Here is a 20470-nt window from a genome sequence, read left to right as displayed (position 1 = left end):
TCCACTAAAGATAGCCGACAAGCATCGTAAACTATTAGACAGTGTAACCAATTACCAATACCTCCAAAACGCTGAAGTTTGTTTATCTTTAAACTCAAAATCACTAAAAAATTAACTGTCCGAAAGAAAATATTATACTTTTCTACATTTCAAAGCTATTACAGTAACTTGTATTTAATTTTACAATATTTTTTTTTATTTTAATTTTGGCTTTTAAATCTCCGAAAATATGACAAAAGAAATATGTGATCCGATCAACAGGAATCATTTATGCTTTGTTTATGGCCTGTTGGCATCCAAAGGAAACTGATTTTCGGACATCTCGTGATGTTTGATAAAGAAAAATATTTTAGGTGTTTTAAATCGGCAGAATACTAATTATGACAAAATATTAGTAGTGTCTATATTTTAGTTAAGAAAATTAATGGCATAGAAAATTCGGGCATTATTTAATGCAAAACTGGCGTATTGCTGTCATGTTTGACAAGTTTCTCTCGTGAGTAGAGTTGGGATAAAACCATTTTCACATATTTTTGTTTGTTTTGCTATAAACATCAAGTGAGGCATTCATTATTTTTAATGCTGTCGTATTTTGGGTATGTTATAGGTAATTACGTACGTATGTCAGACATTATTAAAACAAGTAATCATTAAACCTGGAAAAAAAAAAGTTTAAAGATTGCTAAAACAGAATAAAGATTTGCGGTTTTCCTTCTTTCCAGCACTGTAAATGTTTATTTTGAAGGAAATGTGTACAGTAGAACCCCTGTCATACACTTTTCAACAGAGGGCACAAAAATGGTGTATGATGCGGGAAAGTGTATGAAAAGGGAATGGCAATAATACAATTTTTTTCCAATCTAGCATACCAGCACAAAGTCAGATTAAACATAAATACATATACGTAAATAATTGCATTATATTAATAAAAGATATGAATTCATCAATATATATATATATATATGTATATGTGTGTGTGTGTGTGTGTGTGTGTGTGTGTGTGTGTGTGTGTATATATATATATATATATATATATATATATATATATATATATATATATATATATATATATATAAAATAAAACCACCAGAAATGTAAAATACAGTCCATAATCAAGTAAAGCTGACATGAGAAACAGTGGCCTTACAAAATGTTATGAAGTCCTTTCTTGGAGGGAGGGGGAAAAGTCACCAAGACTAAAATAAAAATAAAAATAAATTAGGCTATTGTAAAAAAAATCATAACTTTTTGCTTGTTTGTTTTATTTTACAAACAACTTTAAGCAACTAAACAATTTTCAATAAAATTTTAATTTGAGAAACGTAAAATACAAAACAATCCGATCGTAAGAAAATAACAACAAACGGGTATATTCAGTTCAAAGATTAATGAATGCACAAAATATGAGACCCGTGCCTTGGTAAAACGCGTGCACCATTTTCATAATCATTGCTAGTTTGCGCCACTAGTCTCGCTTTGGTGCTGGCTATAGATGCTACTAGCGAAGTGCACAGTCTTCCTGATACTATCCATATCTATGGTGATATGAAGTTATTTTCTTACATTTGCAATGGTAAACAATGAACGTTTTTCAAAATAAAAGCATTAAAACGTAGTTTTGTAAGGAGGAATATAAAAAAACATTTGTGAATTTTAGGGCTTTTCCGCTTCGTAAAAACGTATGAAACGGGAAATTAATGATTTTATAAGTGTGTGTTCCGGGAAAGTAAACCATTTGTAAAAGTACTTTCGATGGGACCAAGATTAATTGGCGTATGACACTGGAAAATGTATGAAACTGGAATGTATCATTGAGGTTCTACTGTATTAGGTTCATTAGCTGATTGATTTGAGGTTATGTTATATCTAGTAAAGATAAACTTAAAATTCCCGAAAATTTCGGGAAATTTATTTTCCCTCCCGACGGGATAAAAGCCTCTATGTTCCCGAAATTTTTCCCGAATTTCGGGATCCCGCACAGGCCTACCCACAACATAGTTCTCCCATGCTGGTGACTCACACCCTCATATATCCAGGTAGTAATCTGTGTGAAAAACTAAGCTACTCTAGCCAGGAAAAAACTTACAAAGGCCAGAATTGTAGTTCAGAAGAAAGTTGGAGCCAAAGACTGTAGGAGTCAAAGACTGTAGGAAGCATTATATTATACCACATATTGCATCCGATCACATCATTTCTAATGGGATTGTATCCTGAGTAGAATGTACGTGCAAATATACGTTCTGTTTGTTAATTTTGCTTCATTTTTTTTAAGTGCTTCCAAATGTGCTTCCTTTTTTTAACGCATCTGGTTCATCATAGATACATACAGTAGGTACGCTGATATTGTGGTAGCATGGCAGTAGATTGATAATGAATGTCAATTTATATGCTATTTTAAATATCACATTCACTTCTTTTAATGGCCACCACAAAAGGAGTGCCCGTGTTGTGTTTCAGACCATGGTTGTTGACATTTATTTTTTTCCCCACTACAGATACATGTAACAAATTGAAAACAAAGATAGTTGGTATAAGACAATCTCTCGAGGTATGCTATGTCTTAGTATTTGAATTGAATACTGAATATGAATAATTAACCATTCAAATTCTTATTCAAAAATTTCAATATTTGCACAGGGCTAATGCCAAGACCAAAACAATAAAAAATGACACAAACTAACAAACTACTAGCCAAAAATATTTATGTATTTAACATTCAAAAACAAGAACTTGAATGGTATATTAAGCTACATGTTACAATGTAATTATTAAACACAATTTTTTCTTATTGTAATTTAAAATTATAAAGTTTTATATGTTCTCTTGCCTAGATAACATCCAAAATATTTATCAAGTTCAGAAAATTATTTTTATTTTGACACTTTCAAACCTTGTAAATTTTACATTATTTAATCAGCATAACTAAAAACATTATTTTTAAAATTTTGAGGAAATATATTCTCAATCCTGCATAACATCATGCTATATTGTTAGAAAGCAGAATACGTGTTTTATCGCATAATCGTTGCACGCGCATAATCGTCACACCGCTATTTTAGGACATCAAGATTTGGAGAAAAAAAATGTCTTCCATAAACGTTGCATGATGTTTTTAGATTACAAGCGCATTGTGTAGGTAGTTTTCCCGTATAATACAATGTATTTTAAAGTTGAAATCTAATATTCATTCGGATGTTACAGCATACTTATTTAATTAACAGAAATACGAAATTGTCAGATCCGTAAATTTTCTTTTAAAGACGTTTTCAACTTATAACTTTTATCTTTTTGTCTTCGTTACTGCCATATACCACTTATAAAAATGTAGCCAGCGCTAGTTGGCATCATTTATGTTTAGTTATGTTGTTTCACGTATAGAGTGCGCGCACGTACAGTCAAGTCTAATTAATACGAACCTGTTTAAAATGAAGTTCCCATTTATATGAAGCAATTTTCTGGTCCCGGCAAACAGAATAGACTTTTAGATGGTACAAACTTCGTTTTATACGAAATACGGTTAATATGTAATTTGAAGTTGGTTTTCGTCCCATACAGAAGTATTTGTACATATAATTATAATGATTATACAATTTTTAATTAATACTCTCGGAATACCCAAAATGTTTGCGGAACGTAGCAAATTTATCGCCCTTTGCCATTGTAAGAAATGAAAATAAACACACCGAAAAATCAGAGATGAACACAGCATCAGCAGCAATACTCGCGCTTGAGCTGAAGTGAAGAAATATTTACATCACGAGCGCGCCTCTAGCGTTGATTTGTGTAAACATGCAACGGATAATGTTTGGTTCTGTGCATCAATACACTTCCGATATTTAAAATTTTCACGCCTCTGGTGGCGAAATGTGGAACTACGGAATGCAATCTGTCTCTACGTATATTGTTTTTCGTTGGGTTGTGTATTCTTTTCTTATGGTATAACCGAAATATGTACGTCTATGACATTGTCGCTGCCATTGTTTATATTACGTTGCATACAGTGATTTATCTGAAACTGTGCATGAATAACTAATTATTGTTCTTTGTGCGTGGCAGATTTGCATTTATTCGTATCAATGAATACGAAACGCAAACGAAACGAGTTAACGTTAGCGGAAAAGCTTAAAATCATAAATGAAGTGGACAGCGGCAAGAAAACAAAAACTGAAATCGCTAAAGAATTTGATCTTCCTCTTTCTTCGTTGTCGACGATACTAAAAAATTGGAACAACATTGTTGGTGCTCGTGATGCTGCAATTGCTCTAAGGGGTAGAAAAAGATTTCCTGGCCCTAAATATGGTGAAATGGAGGAAAAACTTCTCGAGTGGTACCATGAAATGCGTGCTGCAAATCTGCCTATATCGGGGCCTATGATGAAGCAAAAAGCCGATTACATCACTCTATGATTAGGAATAGACGACTTCAAGTGTAGTTGTGGTTGGTTGCATCGCTTCAAAGACAGCAATAACTTAGTCTCCAAAAGTGTGTGTGGTGAGTCTGCAGCAGTTGACAAGAAACATGCAGGAGGTTGGTTGGAATCTGTGAAGCCATTACTTGATCAATACAGCCCTGAGGACATTTATAATATTGATGAGACTGGAGTGTTTTATAACCTTTTTCCCAACAGAACATTGGCTTACAGAGGAGAGAAATGTCCTGGGGGGGGAGGAAACAGCAAAGAGCGTGTAACAGTACTTTTGTGCTGTAACCAAGATGGAACCAAGAAACTTAGCCCACTTGTGGGTAAATTCCTCAAACCCAGATGCTTCAAAAATATCTATCAGTTGCCATGTGACTATGAAGCAAACTCGTCTGCTTGGGTAACAATAAAAAATTTTCAAGCATGGCTAATCAAACTGGATCGAAAGATCGCCTGTGCAAACAAAAAAGATTTTGCTTATGCTTGATAGGTGTGCTGCACATTCTGCTGAAGGAATGGAGTTGAATAATGTAACACTGATGTTCCTACCACCAAACACAACAAGTTTTCTTCAGCCTCTGGATCAGGGCATTATTCAGAGTTTTAAACAAAAGTACAAAGCACACCTTGTTAGACATTTGGTTCGACAACTTGAACTGCAAAGAAATTTCAACATGAAATGGAATGTGTTGGATACAATTGGCAATATCTCCATGGCATGGGATGAGGTGAGCACCCCAACCATTTCCAATTGCTTCAGGAAAGCTGGATTTGGTGAAAAAGAAGGTGCTGTAGTTGGAGAAGAAGATGAGGCTAGTATTGAAGGATGGGATAATCTTCAAGAACACTTACAGTTCCAGGAGACATTCGATGACTTCCTCCATGTGGACGACAATGTTGCAACATTTGCCTTGCCATCAAATGAAGATTTAATGTGTGTTGGTTCTTCTCAATCTGTAGCAGAAAATATAGAGAATGAAGAAGAGGAAGAAGAAAAAGAGCATGTGTGTGTATTGCCCACAAAACAAGATGCCAGCAATGCATTAACTACACTTGAAAATGTGTTATCAAACATTGACGCAAGTAAATAAACTCTGGCAGCATTTGACAAATTAAGAACTGTTGTAATAAGTGCTTATAAGTCAAATATTGTTCAGACAAAAATTGACAGCTTTTTTAAACCCTCGGTATAATTATTGCAGCATTTATCCCATCTGTTTCTGTTGTAAGAGCATTACGTAATTTATGTATGTATATTGTGATGAATAAAAATCAAGAGCTTTTTCTAATTCACAGTACATAGTACTTAGGCATGTACATAATTGCATCATTAACTTGTTTTGGTAATGGAAGTGTCTGTAACTTATGACCAAATATGTACATAATGTAAATAAATAAGTTTATTTTGTGAAATAATCTGATCTAGCATACCTTAATTACTGTAAAAAAAATGGTTAACATTACATGCTGTATGTTAATATGTTCTCAAATTTAAAAAAAAAATTCCCTTATCGTAATATTTATGCGAGTTCTTTTTTTCCGCTATGTACCTGGTTAGGTAATTTTTCTCGATGGCAGAAAATATGGTTAATACAAATCTCGTTATTACAAAGTGCAAATTTTTTGGTCCCCTCAGGTTTGTATTAATGAGACTTGACTGTAGTCGAATATTGATACAGATAGCTCCGATTGCATGCAACCCGCGCGTGCTCTGTATGGTGCCGAGTTAACTACATTTGATACCCACGCTTTCTCGTGGTGTGTGCTACGATAGTTACACGCTCCAACTCACATTCACATCACAGTTTTGGTTTTTCTATTTAAAGTTTTAAAAAATGTTTTTGATGCATGACTTAATAATTTTAATTGTTTGGCGTGCTTTTGTATACTCTACTTTTTAAATAATGCACATTCCTTGAATAGGTTTTTTTTTAATGAATAACTTTACCTAACAAAAAATGCTTTTTTCACATAATCGTCGCACCCCTACTTTTCAAACTTGATTTTATGCGATAAAACACGGTAGTCAGGCCAATATATTTCTGATAATTACTAAGGTTAACTACTAATAATAAAAACAGATTTCACCATTAAGGAATATAAAGAGGAAAATCACAACTATATACACAGGCACAGTGCACGAACCTTATTGTCTTCAGGGGGCGGAGATAGGGGTGGCTCCTTCCTGCCATCCGTGTCTCGCTTGCTCACCTTCAGGGCAGCAATCTTCAGCTTCAGGCCTCCCTGCCACACAAAGCAAATGTTACAACCACTTGCCTTACATACTTCCATCCCCATTCAGGCACAGGCTGTTGGTTGTCTTAATCATACTTCATACATATTTGCAATCTATTAGTTGAGACTCTGCATTGTGAAATTAATCTTACCAAATCTGTATACCAAGAGTTAAGATGTAACACACATAATGAGGTTTACAATAAAATGTGAAATGTTTAACGTGCATGTAATACAGGGGTTAGCACTGGGCCATGGTCTGTCTACATCCACTACAAAGCTACCACCCAAGCTACTGATGTAGTGTACACAACACTAATGGTCGAGGATAAGCCTACACATTCGTTTAGTCTACCATTAGATAGTGGTGCTGCAGAGTGAGACATTGAAGAAACTTAGCTTTCTCTGAAAAAGTTAGATGCCAGAACTTCTGTTAACATCCGAGCTCAATTTTCGGCATCAATTTTGCAACAATTTATGGCGCAATGAATTGAAAACCAACTTGTATGTAAGAAGGACAAACACATGTGGCAGTGCATCAGTGATATTTTACTAAAATTTCCAATGCAGTAAAGCTACCAGCTGGAACAATGCCGGCATAACCGGTCACTAAGTGGAGCCAATGCAAAGCTAAGAATAAAGAAAGAATAAAAGTTAAGAATAAAAGTGATGATAGTTAATTTCCTCTGTTGTACTCAAACTGCAGAAACTTTTTTTTAACAATTATAACACTAATCTTTTTGTAAGTATGTATATGCTGGAAAATTATATGTATTGTAGCCAATTACTTCTTCCAACACAGCCAACTGTTGTCTGGAGTGTATAGCCCTCGCGTGACCTCAAGAGGCAGCTCTAAGATTACAGTACATCATCATGCATTGGGCAATGGTATTCTTGATTCTACAGCCATGATATTTAATTGAAGCATCTACACACATAATTTTATGATAACCAAGGGTCACACTAGCATATAATATAAATTTCAGAGCCTAAGATTAAACCTTTCTGGATATGAAAACCATGAGGGCAATGAACTAACTTCTGTTATACTAAAAATTATACATTACAGCGCGTTCACGTGTGTGCATGTGTACACACCATGCATGTGTGCATACCTGTGCTATATACACACAGTCACAAAAATTACATACACCCAAATACATATTAGTGTTCGCTTTATTCCAAAAATATACTGATTTAGATTCCGGTTTCAATTAAAATACAGTAAGTCCTCGGTTTACGTCGGGGTTACGTTCCTGAAAACCGCGACGTAAATAGAAACGACGCAAAATGAGCCATGTTTCATGCCACCGGCCGGCCACGGCCTAAGGTCGGCCGGAAGCGCTGGCATACAGACGTGACAACGGGCAATTTTATCAGCAAATGACAACCGACAGCGTGGGAAACATGTCCAACTAGTACTTCTCAGCTTTATAGAATGGTTATTTAACCAGCTGCTTTATTACCTTTATTGATTGAAATATAAAAACAGATATATAGTACATACTGTACGTAAGAGCAGGAAGCGTCCCTCATGATGTATGATAAGATAAGGCGGTGAACGTGTAGCTTACGCTACATAGCATAAATTAACTACCGAAGGAAACAAAGAATTATAAACGAATTATATACGGTGTTTTGGTTAAAATAAATATTTACGGTCATTGTAAACGACGTTATTGTGAATCAGCGACAACTTAAATTGAAACATGAGTACTCAAACATTAGCGACGTTAATCCGAAACGACGTAAATCGGTACGACGTAAATAGAGGACTTACTGTATAAAGAATTTTTTTTTTGATTCAGATTCAAAGTACATCAGATTTAATACACTTTAAGATAATACTTGTCAACCTACTTTGATTTGTATACTCAGATACAAAAAAACTTTTTGCTACTTACGTATGTAATTTAATTACAGAAGAAAGGCTAGGAAATTTGAAGTGCTATTCATTCTTTAAGAACATGAGGGCCTCAAGTGCAGTTGGATATTAAAATTTTAATTGTTATAAATTATAAATTATATATTTCACAAAATAAATAGTAAAATAAGTTAAATGAATACAATTATTTTATATTTATCTGTCACAGAAATATAATTATTTGAATAAAAACTAGGTAAAATCTTGTTAAATCATCAATTTTTATGATACTTATGTTGTAAAATACTGTGTTAATAACATTTGCATACCATCCCGCTTTGGTTTATATAATTACTAGCTGACCCGGCGAACTTCGCGCCGCCTAACAGTCAATGAATGTAGTGTTAACTTTTAGCTAAACTTAATTTAGGATTTTATTAATGTCATAAAATTAATACTAAAAATTCAATAAAAGTACAAATATCAATTATTTCAATAGCGTGTCAGCAAGATGTTTGCTTTAATGAAGCATTTTGCTGCATGGGTTGCACTCGGGTTGATTCTCTTCAGTGAAGCACTTTGTGATATACAAAATTTTTGGTTTTATTATCAGGCGCAAGAACAAATAAAGCGGCTGGTTTGCCGACACGTGAACATGCCACGTACCATGAGGAAAACATGCATTTTCTAGATTCAGACCACAATAAACTTAATTATTGGCCTTGTGATTTGTTAATCCTCATGGTGAATGCAAGACGAATCGGAAATTGAAATTGTTTAAACTCAAAGGGCATATCGGTTGGGATCATCGGAATCCTTGGAATGAGAACTTCCACACCTTTAAATTTTCCTTTTGAGTATCATCGCGTGAATCACATTGATCATCAGTTTTCTTATCATTAAACGCGTTCAATAGCATAGTTTTGGTTGGTTTATATTTCGAAGCATGATGACTACTGAGCCAACCTTCAGTTGTAAATTGTGTGGTAGTAAGCCAGGCACATGCAAGAAGATTAAAAAGTCAGTTGGATAGTTGGTGGCTTCGTCTTCGTTTGTTACACAGTCAATAGATTTGAATGAATGCCGAGAACCAACGATTTGATTCTGAATTACGAAGTTTAAATCATCCACATCTTTGTTCTTAGCCACCAAAATTGCTCGCTCACTCAACCATTTGTTATTTTTGTGGTTAGCAATGATGTTCGGGAACACTTTGTTGATGAGCTCGTCTTTCGATGAGACGAAATTGAAAAAATTCGGAGGAAATGAAATCAATCGCTCGATTCGTAGACAGGAACACTGCCATTATCGATAGTCAGCAATTGCTTGGATAAATCTTCAACAGATAGATCTTTCAGCAATGTAATTCTCATGTTTGCTGCCAGCTGAAGTTTCTTCACATAGCGGCACAGATTGGATGATTTGAGGCAAGTGTTTATTTCGGCAGATTTTGATCTTAGAATGATTGGCAGTGTTTGGAGGAAATCGCCAGACAGTAAAATCATTGCGCCTCCAAAACATCTCTAGTCATTCCGCAGATCTTTCAATGTTCGGTTAAGTGCTTCCAATGCACGTTTGTGCGCCATTGTGCATTCTTTACAGATGATGATTTTAGATACTACTAAAACTTTGGTCATTGCGGAGTGTTTCGCAATGTTACATGTCAGTTGTTCAGTAGTTTGAAGGTTTAACGACAATTTTAACGCTGAATGAGCCATACGGCATCCTTCTAACAATGTGGCCGCTATTCCAGAAAAAGCAACTGCTACCGCAATGTCGGATGTCGCACGAACAATGGTCAAAATCAAGGCAATGAGGAATGTCTTCCCAATTACACCGGGGACATCCAGGAAAAATAAGCACCATTTCCGTCATAAATTGCCTTTATTAATGTATCATACACTTTCTTCTGTTAGGGTTTCAACAGGGGTACATTTGTTTGAACTGATTGGTCTTATTAATGTCGATCATGTTCACATTCACTTTCCAATTCTCAATTAAATGCGTCATTCATTCCACGATCTGGCGCTGGCATTCCGAACATGAATAACAAACTGTCTTCGATCAAGAGCAAAGCCTGGTTATGCAACTCCTCATTCGCCTCATTTCTTGAACTTACACGAATTCTATGTAAAATATCATCTGACATATTATCCTTGTATTTCTTCCACAGGTCACGTGGATTCGATGTGAAGCATGTCAAAATGATGATAGCAAATAATGTGCGTATCTGACTTAGAGATGCTGTAATAATTGCTTTAGCGATTGTTGTGACCCAATGAGTATTGTTTTCAATCAAATTGAGCTCTTGACATGCAGCACAAAATGTTGTGCATACTATACCATTCACAGTTCGTAGCGATTAAAATCACGTTGGCCTACGAACATTCACCAGCAAGGACCGAAAATAGAAGCATTCATCATTCTTCGGATGAACTGTGTAAATACGATTAAGAGCATCAGTATAACGCACACCCGAATGAACAGGAATCACATCGCATTGCTTCCTACGTTGAAATTTCTTCGATGAAGTGTTCCAATTGTAATAACGTGGCATCTCCGAGTAAAGCAACGTTCGTGCAAACGGATCGCTTTGGCAAATCGCAAAGAAACTGGTCAATGTTGTCGCTGGAGGTGATTCAGCATGTTGAGCAAAATTCTACATGGTGAAATAAACTCATTGACCATTCTCCATATGCACCGCCAAATGTTCAACAGTGGGATGGCGTTTGTGAATAGAGAATGAAAATCTATGCCAAATCGCCTCATTGCAGTTCACATATCGACCAACTTGATAGCGCAATATTTAATCATTGGTATTGGATGTTTGGTTGCGAAAAACCGCCATAACGCTGTCTTTCGTGATGCATTTGATGAACTTCACCGAATTGCAATACTCAACGTTGCAATGTGTCTTGAATGTTTTGGAAAGAAGTGGCGAACATGGAATAATCCAACTGTTGTCGACCATGAAATTATGTCCTTTCACTTTCCTGAAATTTCAAGAAATTTAATTCATTTTAATGATAAAAGTAAACAATAAACCACAAAATGGGTAAAAATAATTGTCCCAAACATGGCGACAACAAACGGTTCAGAGTGTTTGATTTTTATACTCTCTATACTTTATTCGTTAGAATAGCTTCGCGGCAATTGCTTAGCGGACATAGAGAAATAACACTGACAGTTTGTACGTCTGTAACTTTGTATGTCTATGGCCAACCTGCGTGACATGAGCTGTCAATTGCGGAATATGACGGAGTTCCAAACCTAATTTATTTAAAAATTATTTCTTTTTTTAATTTTATCAATATTTTAATAGTTATTCTGCTATTCAGGGCGTAGACGAATTCAAAAACTCATAAAACATTAAAATCGGTCCAGCCGTTCTTGTGTTATAAATGGTGTAACTAACCCAACTTTGTTATATATATATATATATATATATATATATATATATATATATATATATATATATATATATATATATTTCCCCCGGGAACAGGATAAAAAGTATCCTATGTCCGTCTCCTGGTTCTGAGCTACCTCCCTACCAATTTTGAGCCAAATCGGTTAAGCCGTTCTGAGTTTTAAATAGTGTAACTAACACGACTTTCTTTTATATATATAGATTATCATGAAGATATACAAAAAACAGAGTTTTGATGCCTGTTGTAATCCTACCAAATAAACACGAAAAAAGGCAGAGGTTTTATTCATAAAAACCACTTGCGAAAACATAGGTCAACATGGGGTCCCGCACCAAGAAATATTCACTACACTTTAACATAACAAATAGCAGAATCGGGTAAATATATTTTTCAGTCCATAAAATGCATTTAAACAATTTCTTTCATTAAGTTATCATGTATCTTGATCAACTTTATTTAAGGGTCATTCCATGTCAAATAAACACACCCATTTTACCTCACCATCTCAGGTTTTGATGAAATTTTGCACAGATGTTACCTCCATACAGACTAACAAAAATATAAAATTTTAGAATGATTTATCCATCAGTTTTGAAAATATTGCTTTGTAAATTTTCAAAAAAACACTCAAAATCGCACGACAGACATATTTTAAAATTACCATAACTCTTCTCAAAAATAAGTTAGAAAGGTGAGACAGGTGTCATTTTGAAGCATTTTGTATGGCCTTTCATGTGATATGTAACACAATAATGTCTAGAAAAAAAAATAATTTTTAAAATAATTTTTAAAATTTAAATTTAAATTTTGGAAAAAGTGCATTTTTAATTTTTTTCAAAAAATTCTATAAAATTTTTTGTACAAATATTAAATTGTCTACAAAGTTTCAAAGTGAAGAGTTAATGGGTTCATAGTAAAATTAATTGAAAACAAAGGCCCCTTTTGTTAAACCTCAGGTTAAATGTTGGCAGCAAAGGAAAGCATAACAGAATACAGTAAAATCTTGTTGTAAAATACACAAAAAAAATCAGATAATTATATTCTGTACACTGAAAGTATCTTAAACTGAACAATTTTTAAATTAAATTTTACAGGGAATTTAATTTAAAATGAGAAATACTTTATGCTTAAGTACAATATATGCAAGATTCCCCTGCACAATAATTTAAAATGAGAAATAAATTGAAGAAAGGAAATTAGCACTCACATGTTTGATTGCAATTTTCAATTACAGTACTTGAAAAATTCCTCATTGGTTTTTAAAGTGTCATTTTCAGATAGCACATAAATTCTTCCAGTTGGTGTCACAGGATTTACTGTACATAACACATCTGTGAGAGGAATCCATAATACATCTGGTTTCCCTGGATAAGAAAAGGATGGTGATGGTCCAGCAGGGTGGAGAAATGTTACTTTCACTTCATCAATTTCTTCGTTTTTCTCCATAACATAAGCTAGCCACCCGTTCTTGTCATATACAACTGCAGTATAGCCCTTTACGTCTCCTATTTGCGGTTTGTCTAGTGATCTTGTAACAGTTACTTGTGATGAATGTGTAGCTCCAGAAAATATTTTCACAGTAATTTTTGATGTGCTTGAGTCAACTGGTATAAATGCATGATATTGCTGAGTTCCTTGGATGGTAATTGCCTGATTGAAACGATCTTTTAAAAATATTTTTGACTATGTAATCCTCTTGTGTAGTGAAAGTGAAATTAATACCAGAAATATTTTCTACTGCCCATTCATAAAGCTGGAAAGGGGTCAAGATCTGGTTTTCGTAGGGCCGTTGAAAGCTAGCTTTAGCTGCTAATCTGTTAACCGTACCTCCAACTCCATCTCAAGGCCCTTTACTGTGAGCTGTGGCTGAAAAATGCCATTCAGCTGATATGTTGAAGTCTTGCTTGTGAAAACACAAATTGATGAAATTTTTCTTATTTTTATATTGGGCAGCAGACCCATCTGAAAAGTAAAAGAACTTATGAGGAACATTTTTCAATTTTGTAATAAAAAAAGCAACCAAATTTCTATGAAATGTGTAAACAGCAACTGTATTGTGCTCTAGTCAGTCAGAAATTACAACGTAGTTCAATTGTTCAATTCTTTTTTCTCCTTTATAATATATCACAAACGGGTGAACTGTGGTATGTCCCTTAGTCCAGTGGTAAGTCTGGGCTTCATCTTGTACAACCATACTGTAGTTTTCTGAAAAGTTGAGTGTGATGGCAAATTCAGATTCTTTTAAATTTTCCTTTAAGTGATTCATGAAAAAGGTCTGTTGTATTGCAATAAAGTCGTGGCGGACTAAGAGTGACAGCTTGTCACAGAGTAAATCTATGAAATCTGCTGATGATTTCTGCAGTGTCTCTAAATTGCAACGGTCAACTGAAATCCACTGCCGAAATGTGATCTTTCGTATCAGGTGCTCTTCAAATGACTGCTCAAGGACGGTCCGTATTGCTGCAGTACCAGGACAATATGTACAATGTCCAATATTGCAATCTATTGTTGGTGGATTGCATACCATTTTTGGTAGGCAATGTTTGTAGGTTTTAAATTCTCCATTTGTTAAATCACATAATCATGCATTTTGAATCATCAATTTGACATTTTGATGGATTGTAAATACACACACTGCATGTGTCCCACTACAACCCGCTAAAATACAATGCTTTGGACGAAGCTCCGCAAATTTTGAAAAACCTGTTTTAATATTTGGAAATTTCTCCTTAAATAAAGTGTATCCCTCTTTCATATTGCACAAAATAAGTCTTTTTGATATTTTAGATTTATTTTTATTAGGTTCAGTGACTGTTATGCAGTCTTTAACACCAGGCATCGCTCTACTGACTTAATAATTTTCATAAAATAAATGGACAGCTTCAACTACATCTTCTGAGAGGTGTTTGCCTGGTTTGGGGTTAGGACTTTCTAACATTCCTTTTCCAGCCAAGAGTATTTTTGATTGTCGGATATATCATTCTAAAATTTTATACTTTTGTTAGTCAGTATGGAGGTAACAACTGTGCAAAATTTCATCAAAATCTGAGATGATGAGGTAAAAATTTTATTAAAAGTGTGTTGATATGACATGGAATGACCCTTAATATAATGCAATAAAATCTATTTCCATATTCACATTTTTTATCTCTGTCAACAAATTGAAAAAAAAAAAAGTTTAACAGAATTTTTGGTTGCAGGATAACCAACCTACATAGAAAAGTACTATATAGCGGCTGAATCAGGGTGTATTCCATTATTTCAGTCTTAAAATCCAACAAATAAGGTGAATAGGCCTAACATGATTTTGTCTGTATTAGTTCAAGGAACACACCCTATGAATATTTATATCTCATATTGGTGTGCTTCTTTACGCTTAAAAATGTCAATAAAACGTTAACCTCTAGTGTATGCTAGATACGTTCCCCTAAAAGGAATTTTATGCTTTAGTTTTTTTTATAATATTTACAAAATCTGCCTTACATTTGTGATTGTATCTAAAAACGCAGCACATCTGCAACTCATGTTCCAAAACAAAAAACATTTCTTAAATTAATTAGAACCTCAGAGTTGAACACTATGCCAAAAAGATAAGCAACTGTTCATATGCATGCCAATATAGGTTATGAAAGAATGATGTACAGTGGCAAAGGATGTAGAAACACAAGCAAATAAATAAAAACAAGTTGGTGAAAGTGATTCTGATGCAGAAGAAACATAAATGTATTATTTTTTGGTGGAGAGAACATCTAAAAGTAGGGGTTGGCCTGATATTGAGGTGGCCTCTGTTCAGGTTGGTAAGATACTACTTTTATAAATAATCAAAGGTTGCGAGTGCAATAGAAACCCTAAATGAAAAGCTTTTAGTTTCTTCCTGAAACTATTTGTGGATCAGATTAATTTACATAAAGCCAGATTTAAAATATTCAAATAGCAAATGTTAATTTTATTCTTTTACTGGTCATAATAATAAAATGCAAGACATACAGTAAAGCTCTCAATTATTCGGTTTTTGGGTCATTCGTGCTTAGATTATAGGGCCCGCCTCATCAGGGGTGTATGTGTGTTAGTGAGGCTGGATGATAAGAGCGACTCTCACGGGTATTTCCAGCACGGCATAGCCTCTAAGCGCATGTGTTTTAGCGAAGTTAACTCTTATAAAAATACAGTTTAAAAACTTAATCCAAAATCAAAAGTACTTTTCAGCCCTCAGCGAACTCTAATGCTTTTCGTAAGCAGGTCCCACTCAGATATCTTGAGTAGTTTTGAAATCGCGTTGACTCTCCTGAAACTCTGTGCACCGTATGTGTGCCCAGGTAGGCGGAGCCCTTAAGTTTAATTATTTGTTTTTTGTATTCTGAAGCTGTATATCAAATGATGACATTGCTAGGGCGAGGCACTTCTTCACTTCGCCGTTTTTTAACCTCCCTGTTTCTGTATATCTCCCTCGACCTCAGCTGTCACGTTTGTCACACTTTAAAACAGAGGGGGATGCCCTGACACTGCTTCTGTCTCCAGTCTCCATCTGGTTTCTTTAATGTACCATTACACTACTTTCCGCCCACCTGTCGGCCCGGGAGGCACTGCGATTGATGTGGCTGGCTAGCATTTGACTGGAGGAAGGGACACAGAAAGATCTAAAAATAAACTAGCTAGAATTTGTGTGTGCATGGTTTGCATGATAGTATCTTGAGCAGTGTTGAGTTAACTTTCCCTCGGCCATTAGTCCAGTCGGCAGAGGTTCAATTTGGAGGGTACCTTGCATTAAATCGGAACATAATGAAACTTGGAGGGGTTGTTTATGGGCACCCAATAGAGCTTTATCCAAGTTTTCTACCAGAAAATCCTTGTGGAAAATTGGTGGTGGCCGAAAAACCGCAAACTTTTAGCCCTCGTTTAAGGTTTTTTACTTATAACTTAAAAACAGTATATCCTAAAAAAATTTCTACTCTTACCAAAATAAAAGAACATAAAATTTTTCATTGAATAACTTCCTTAATCGTCAAAATCGGTGCAGCCGTTTAGCCACAATTTATCGTCAAAGTTCAGAAATCTTGACTAACTTGGATGAAAAAATGGGCTATGCTCATGTTCCAACGCCTGTATCTTAAGAACAGCTACTCAAAATGAAAAATTGTCACATAACGAAAGTTTTAGAGAAGAAAATTCCATGTTAGAAAAACTCCTACAATTTTGTGGGTATAATGTTTTGTGGGGGTCGGAATGGAGGGTGGGGTGCCAGAGGGTTCCCTCCAGCCCCTTCCCATTGTATTATTCCTAACGGGACATTTCAGACCCTCGGGAGCACTGAACTGTTCCTTTCACCACCCCTATAAGATCCTAGCTTCAAATATCTTTGAGTTGTGTTTCTGGTGCGGTCTCATTCGTTTCAAAGTGACATTTTTTAAAATAATAGCCAATATGCGAACGCGCGACCCGCAATGGCTTCCTCGTCCAGCGGGCCAGGACAGTGTTTTATCTGTGAAAGGAGTTTGACAGGTTATTATTCAATTATTTTTAAATTCATAAATTTTATGGGTTGTTGTGCAATTTGAATATAAATTTTGTTTTTCTCCCCTTTAAAATTGGACAAAATGAGATGCCAAAATTCTATCCTCTGTATAAGTAACATTGTAGATTTTTGTCTAAAGCTCAGATCTTAACACTATTTCTTTTTTGATTGAAAGGTTTGCTTTGTAGGTTTCCGTAGGCATAAACATAATTGAAATCATTTTAAAACTGCCTTACAAATGTCTGTCAACAACAAAAGTTTAATACAGTAGAGCTTCATTATAAAGAACATGAAGGGACCAAAATTATGGCAGTTTGTTATAATGAAGTTCTTTATACCGAAATCACAATGATTCCTGATTTGGGGTTTTTAACATAGCTCGATCTTGTTAAAAAAACAAAGTAGAAAATCTAATACCAATATGAGTGGTACAAGCATCAATTACTTTAACAGCTATACTTTGGGATCAAGATACATACATACTACATACATACACATACATACTAGTATGTATATGTACAATACAGAAATACTACGTAGGTAAGTTGTTTGCCAAAACAGTAAGCCTACCTTTGGAATCAAGACAAGCTGTTTGCAAATATGCTGTAATAAATCAAAAATATAAAATTATAAGTTAGGAAATTTTTTTTTACATTTTATTGTCTTCCAAACTAGATCGCTGGGTGAGAATTGTGGATAATGTTGATTTGGAGATATCAAACTTTTTAGCCACATCAGTCTTTTTATTTCCTTTATCTACTGCTTTTAACATTTCAAGTTTCACATCAATCGCCTTTCGTTTTCTATAAGACATGTTCAGAAGATGGTTTTTTAAACTATAAAAACAAATGGACCCGACACATGTAAAAATAAGTTATACTCGTAGTATAGCCGGGAAGCCTACAACTCACGTAGTTTCGGTTCCCTACAACGTTCGTGCAACTTCGGATTTCTCTCAAAAATTGAAATTAAAAAAATCGAAGGGTTAGGTTAGTCACAACATGCTTGTTTTCATTGGAAACTTATGATTTAGCGGCTGAAGTGGCGTTAATACCAAAACGCAAAACTTGGGAAATATTCGGAAATTCTTGCAGGGAACCGAAACTATGTGAGTGGTAGGCTTCCCCGTTTCTCAAACAATAAACAAGGAAACGACCAGAGATGTGTGTGTAGCAATACTTTATGATGTAGAACTTCGCATCGGTTAAACACGTCGTGCGAGCATAGAACAAAGAGTAACGTCAGCGAACACCACAATGCAGCGCTTTAGTCGCTACACCAGTTTTGTGCATTAATTTCAACACTAGTCCATTGCAGTCATCTATGGCGCGTATCAAAATAAATAAGATGGCAGATTGTGGGAGAATGGCGACGATTTTATCCGTTTTTCGTTTACCGTGCCGGGCAGAAAAGTGTTCGTTCAAATGAATATTTATAGAATATTTTAAAAATTTGAGCGGGAAAATTCGTACTAGTGAAATTTTTTTACGTTATGTTATATGGACGTCTGACGGGACCAAAGGCATAGTTCGTAGTAATGAATTGTTCGCTCTAATGAAGTTCATTAAAACGGTGTTTTACTGTATAGTTTTAAATATTAAAAATCAATCTCTTAAGTATATCATAATCGAGCATAGAATTTTTTCTGTTGTGGGACAACCGTTTGACATTTTAAAGCTGAAACGAAAGGACAAGGTGACAACTCTCGCATCCATTTCCTGTTCCATCAAAATTGCAGACAAGAAATTCACAGTGGATCCTCTGACATTGTTTCAGAGAGTCTGCATTACCAAGCAGTCTGACGAAGACCTCAAGGAATTGTTCGCATATGAACTTGCACCGTACCCCATGTCACTCTTTACTGAGGAAGGAATGCGTAAGGGTACCAAATTAGCATTGTATGATGCAGCCTTCACCCCTCTCCAAGGTGAGACAAACTTTGGTAGCAGAAAATATGCTGTAATGCCATAAAGTTGTATGGAGTAAATCCACAACCAGTGTGCCAGACTTATGTACAGTAGAATCTCGTTATAAAGTACATCAATAAAGCCTCAACTTTTATACTTAGTAATGAAAGTACTTTATTCTGAAAGTTACCTTTAAAACGTAGTATTTTTGAATTTTTAAAAATAAAGTAACATGGGATCAAATGTTACATTAGCTTGGAAGCAAATATTTGTAAAACAAGAATTTAAAAAAAAAAATAAATACTGAACTTAATACAGTAGCCTAAATTCTAGGCCTCCATATACAAAATTTATATCTGTCGAACACAAAATGACCAATGGGTTAAACTATTTTGTAGATATGTACATTTATTGGGATAGAATTCCCTCGTCATCTCCTAGGCGAAGTCTCTAGCAACCAGCAGATAAAGATGACTGTTTATACAGTTCAATAATTTTTTTGTGGTATTTTATTATTGTTGACAGTGTAGTGGGAACCAAACCAAATGACCGTGCCACATCTGCATTTTTCCTGCCTTTGTCAACTTCTTTTAAAATTTCCACATTTTTCTTTCAAAGTAAACTGCTTGCGTTTCTTTTTATCTTTTTGGCCATCCATCCTTATTAAAATATTCAATCAACAATATTGTTTGCCTCGCGCCACGTCAAGCGTAAACAAACCTCGCATCCATAGATAACGATAGCACCACACTAGTAGCGCGCGTCGCGAGCATGGCTATGCCAGGCGACATTCCTATCTTCATGGCAACACAAATAAAGAGTGTTGGCCATTCTGTGACACCAAACAGTTCAAAACTTAACCTGCATGTATTAACATTGGATATAAGTTAAAATATAATTTTTATTTAACGTTTGTATCTGCGTTAATAAAAACTTTTAGAACGTGCTCTACAAATAACCAAAAGCTGTGCAGCTAAAAACAATTGTCTTGAAGAGGGGCGAGACAGCAATCGATTGTTTAGATCGTCTCGTGCACTAAAGTGTGTGATCCATGGTGGATGTAGAATGGCGCGTTATACTGTACTATAATTCTATGAATCG

General features: G+C 35.0%; 1 protein-coding gene across 2 annotated transcripts in view; it reads right to left on the bottom strand.

Moving 5' to 3' along the window:
- The window catches only part of LOC134527289 (uncharacterized), a 488639-nt gene that overhangs the window by 428903 nt on the left and 39266 nt on the right, over positions 1–20470 (bottom strand). For both annotated transcript variants that reach the window (XM_063359834.1, XM_063359833.1), the window contains 2 exons: positions 6566–6664; positions 5273–5374 (listed from right to left, as the gene is read on the bottom strand). In XM_063359834.1, the coding sequence (XP_063215904.1) occupies positions 5273–5374; positions 6566–6664 (201 nt within the window). The remainder of the gene's footprint in view (positions 1–5272; positions 5375–6565; positions 6665–20470) is intronic.

Source organism: Bacillus rossius, chromosome 1, assembly GCF_032445375.1.
Source record: "Bacillus rossius redtenbacheri isolate Brsri chromosome 1, Brsri_v3, whole genome shotgun sequence".
Taxonomy (NCBI): Eukaryota; Metazoa; Arthropoda; class Insecta; order Phasmatodea; family Bacillidae; genus Bacillus; species Bacillus rossius.
Note: the sequence above shows the minus strand (reverse complement) of the source record. Positions and strands in the feature narration are given on the sequence as shown.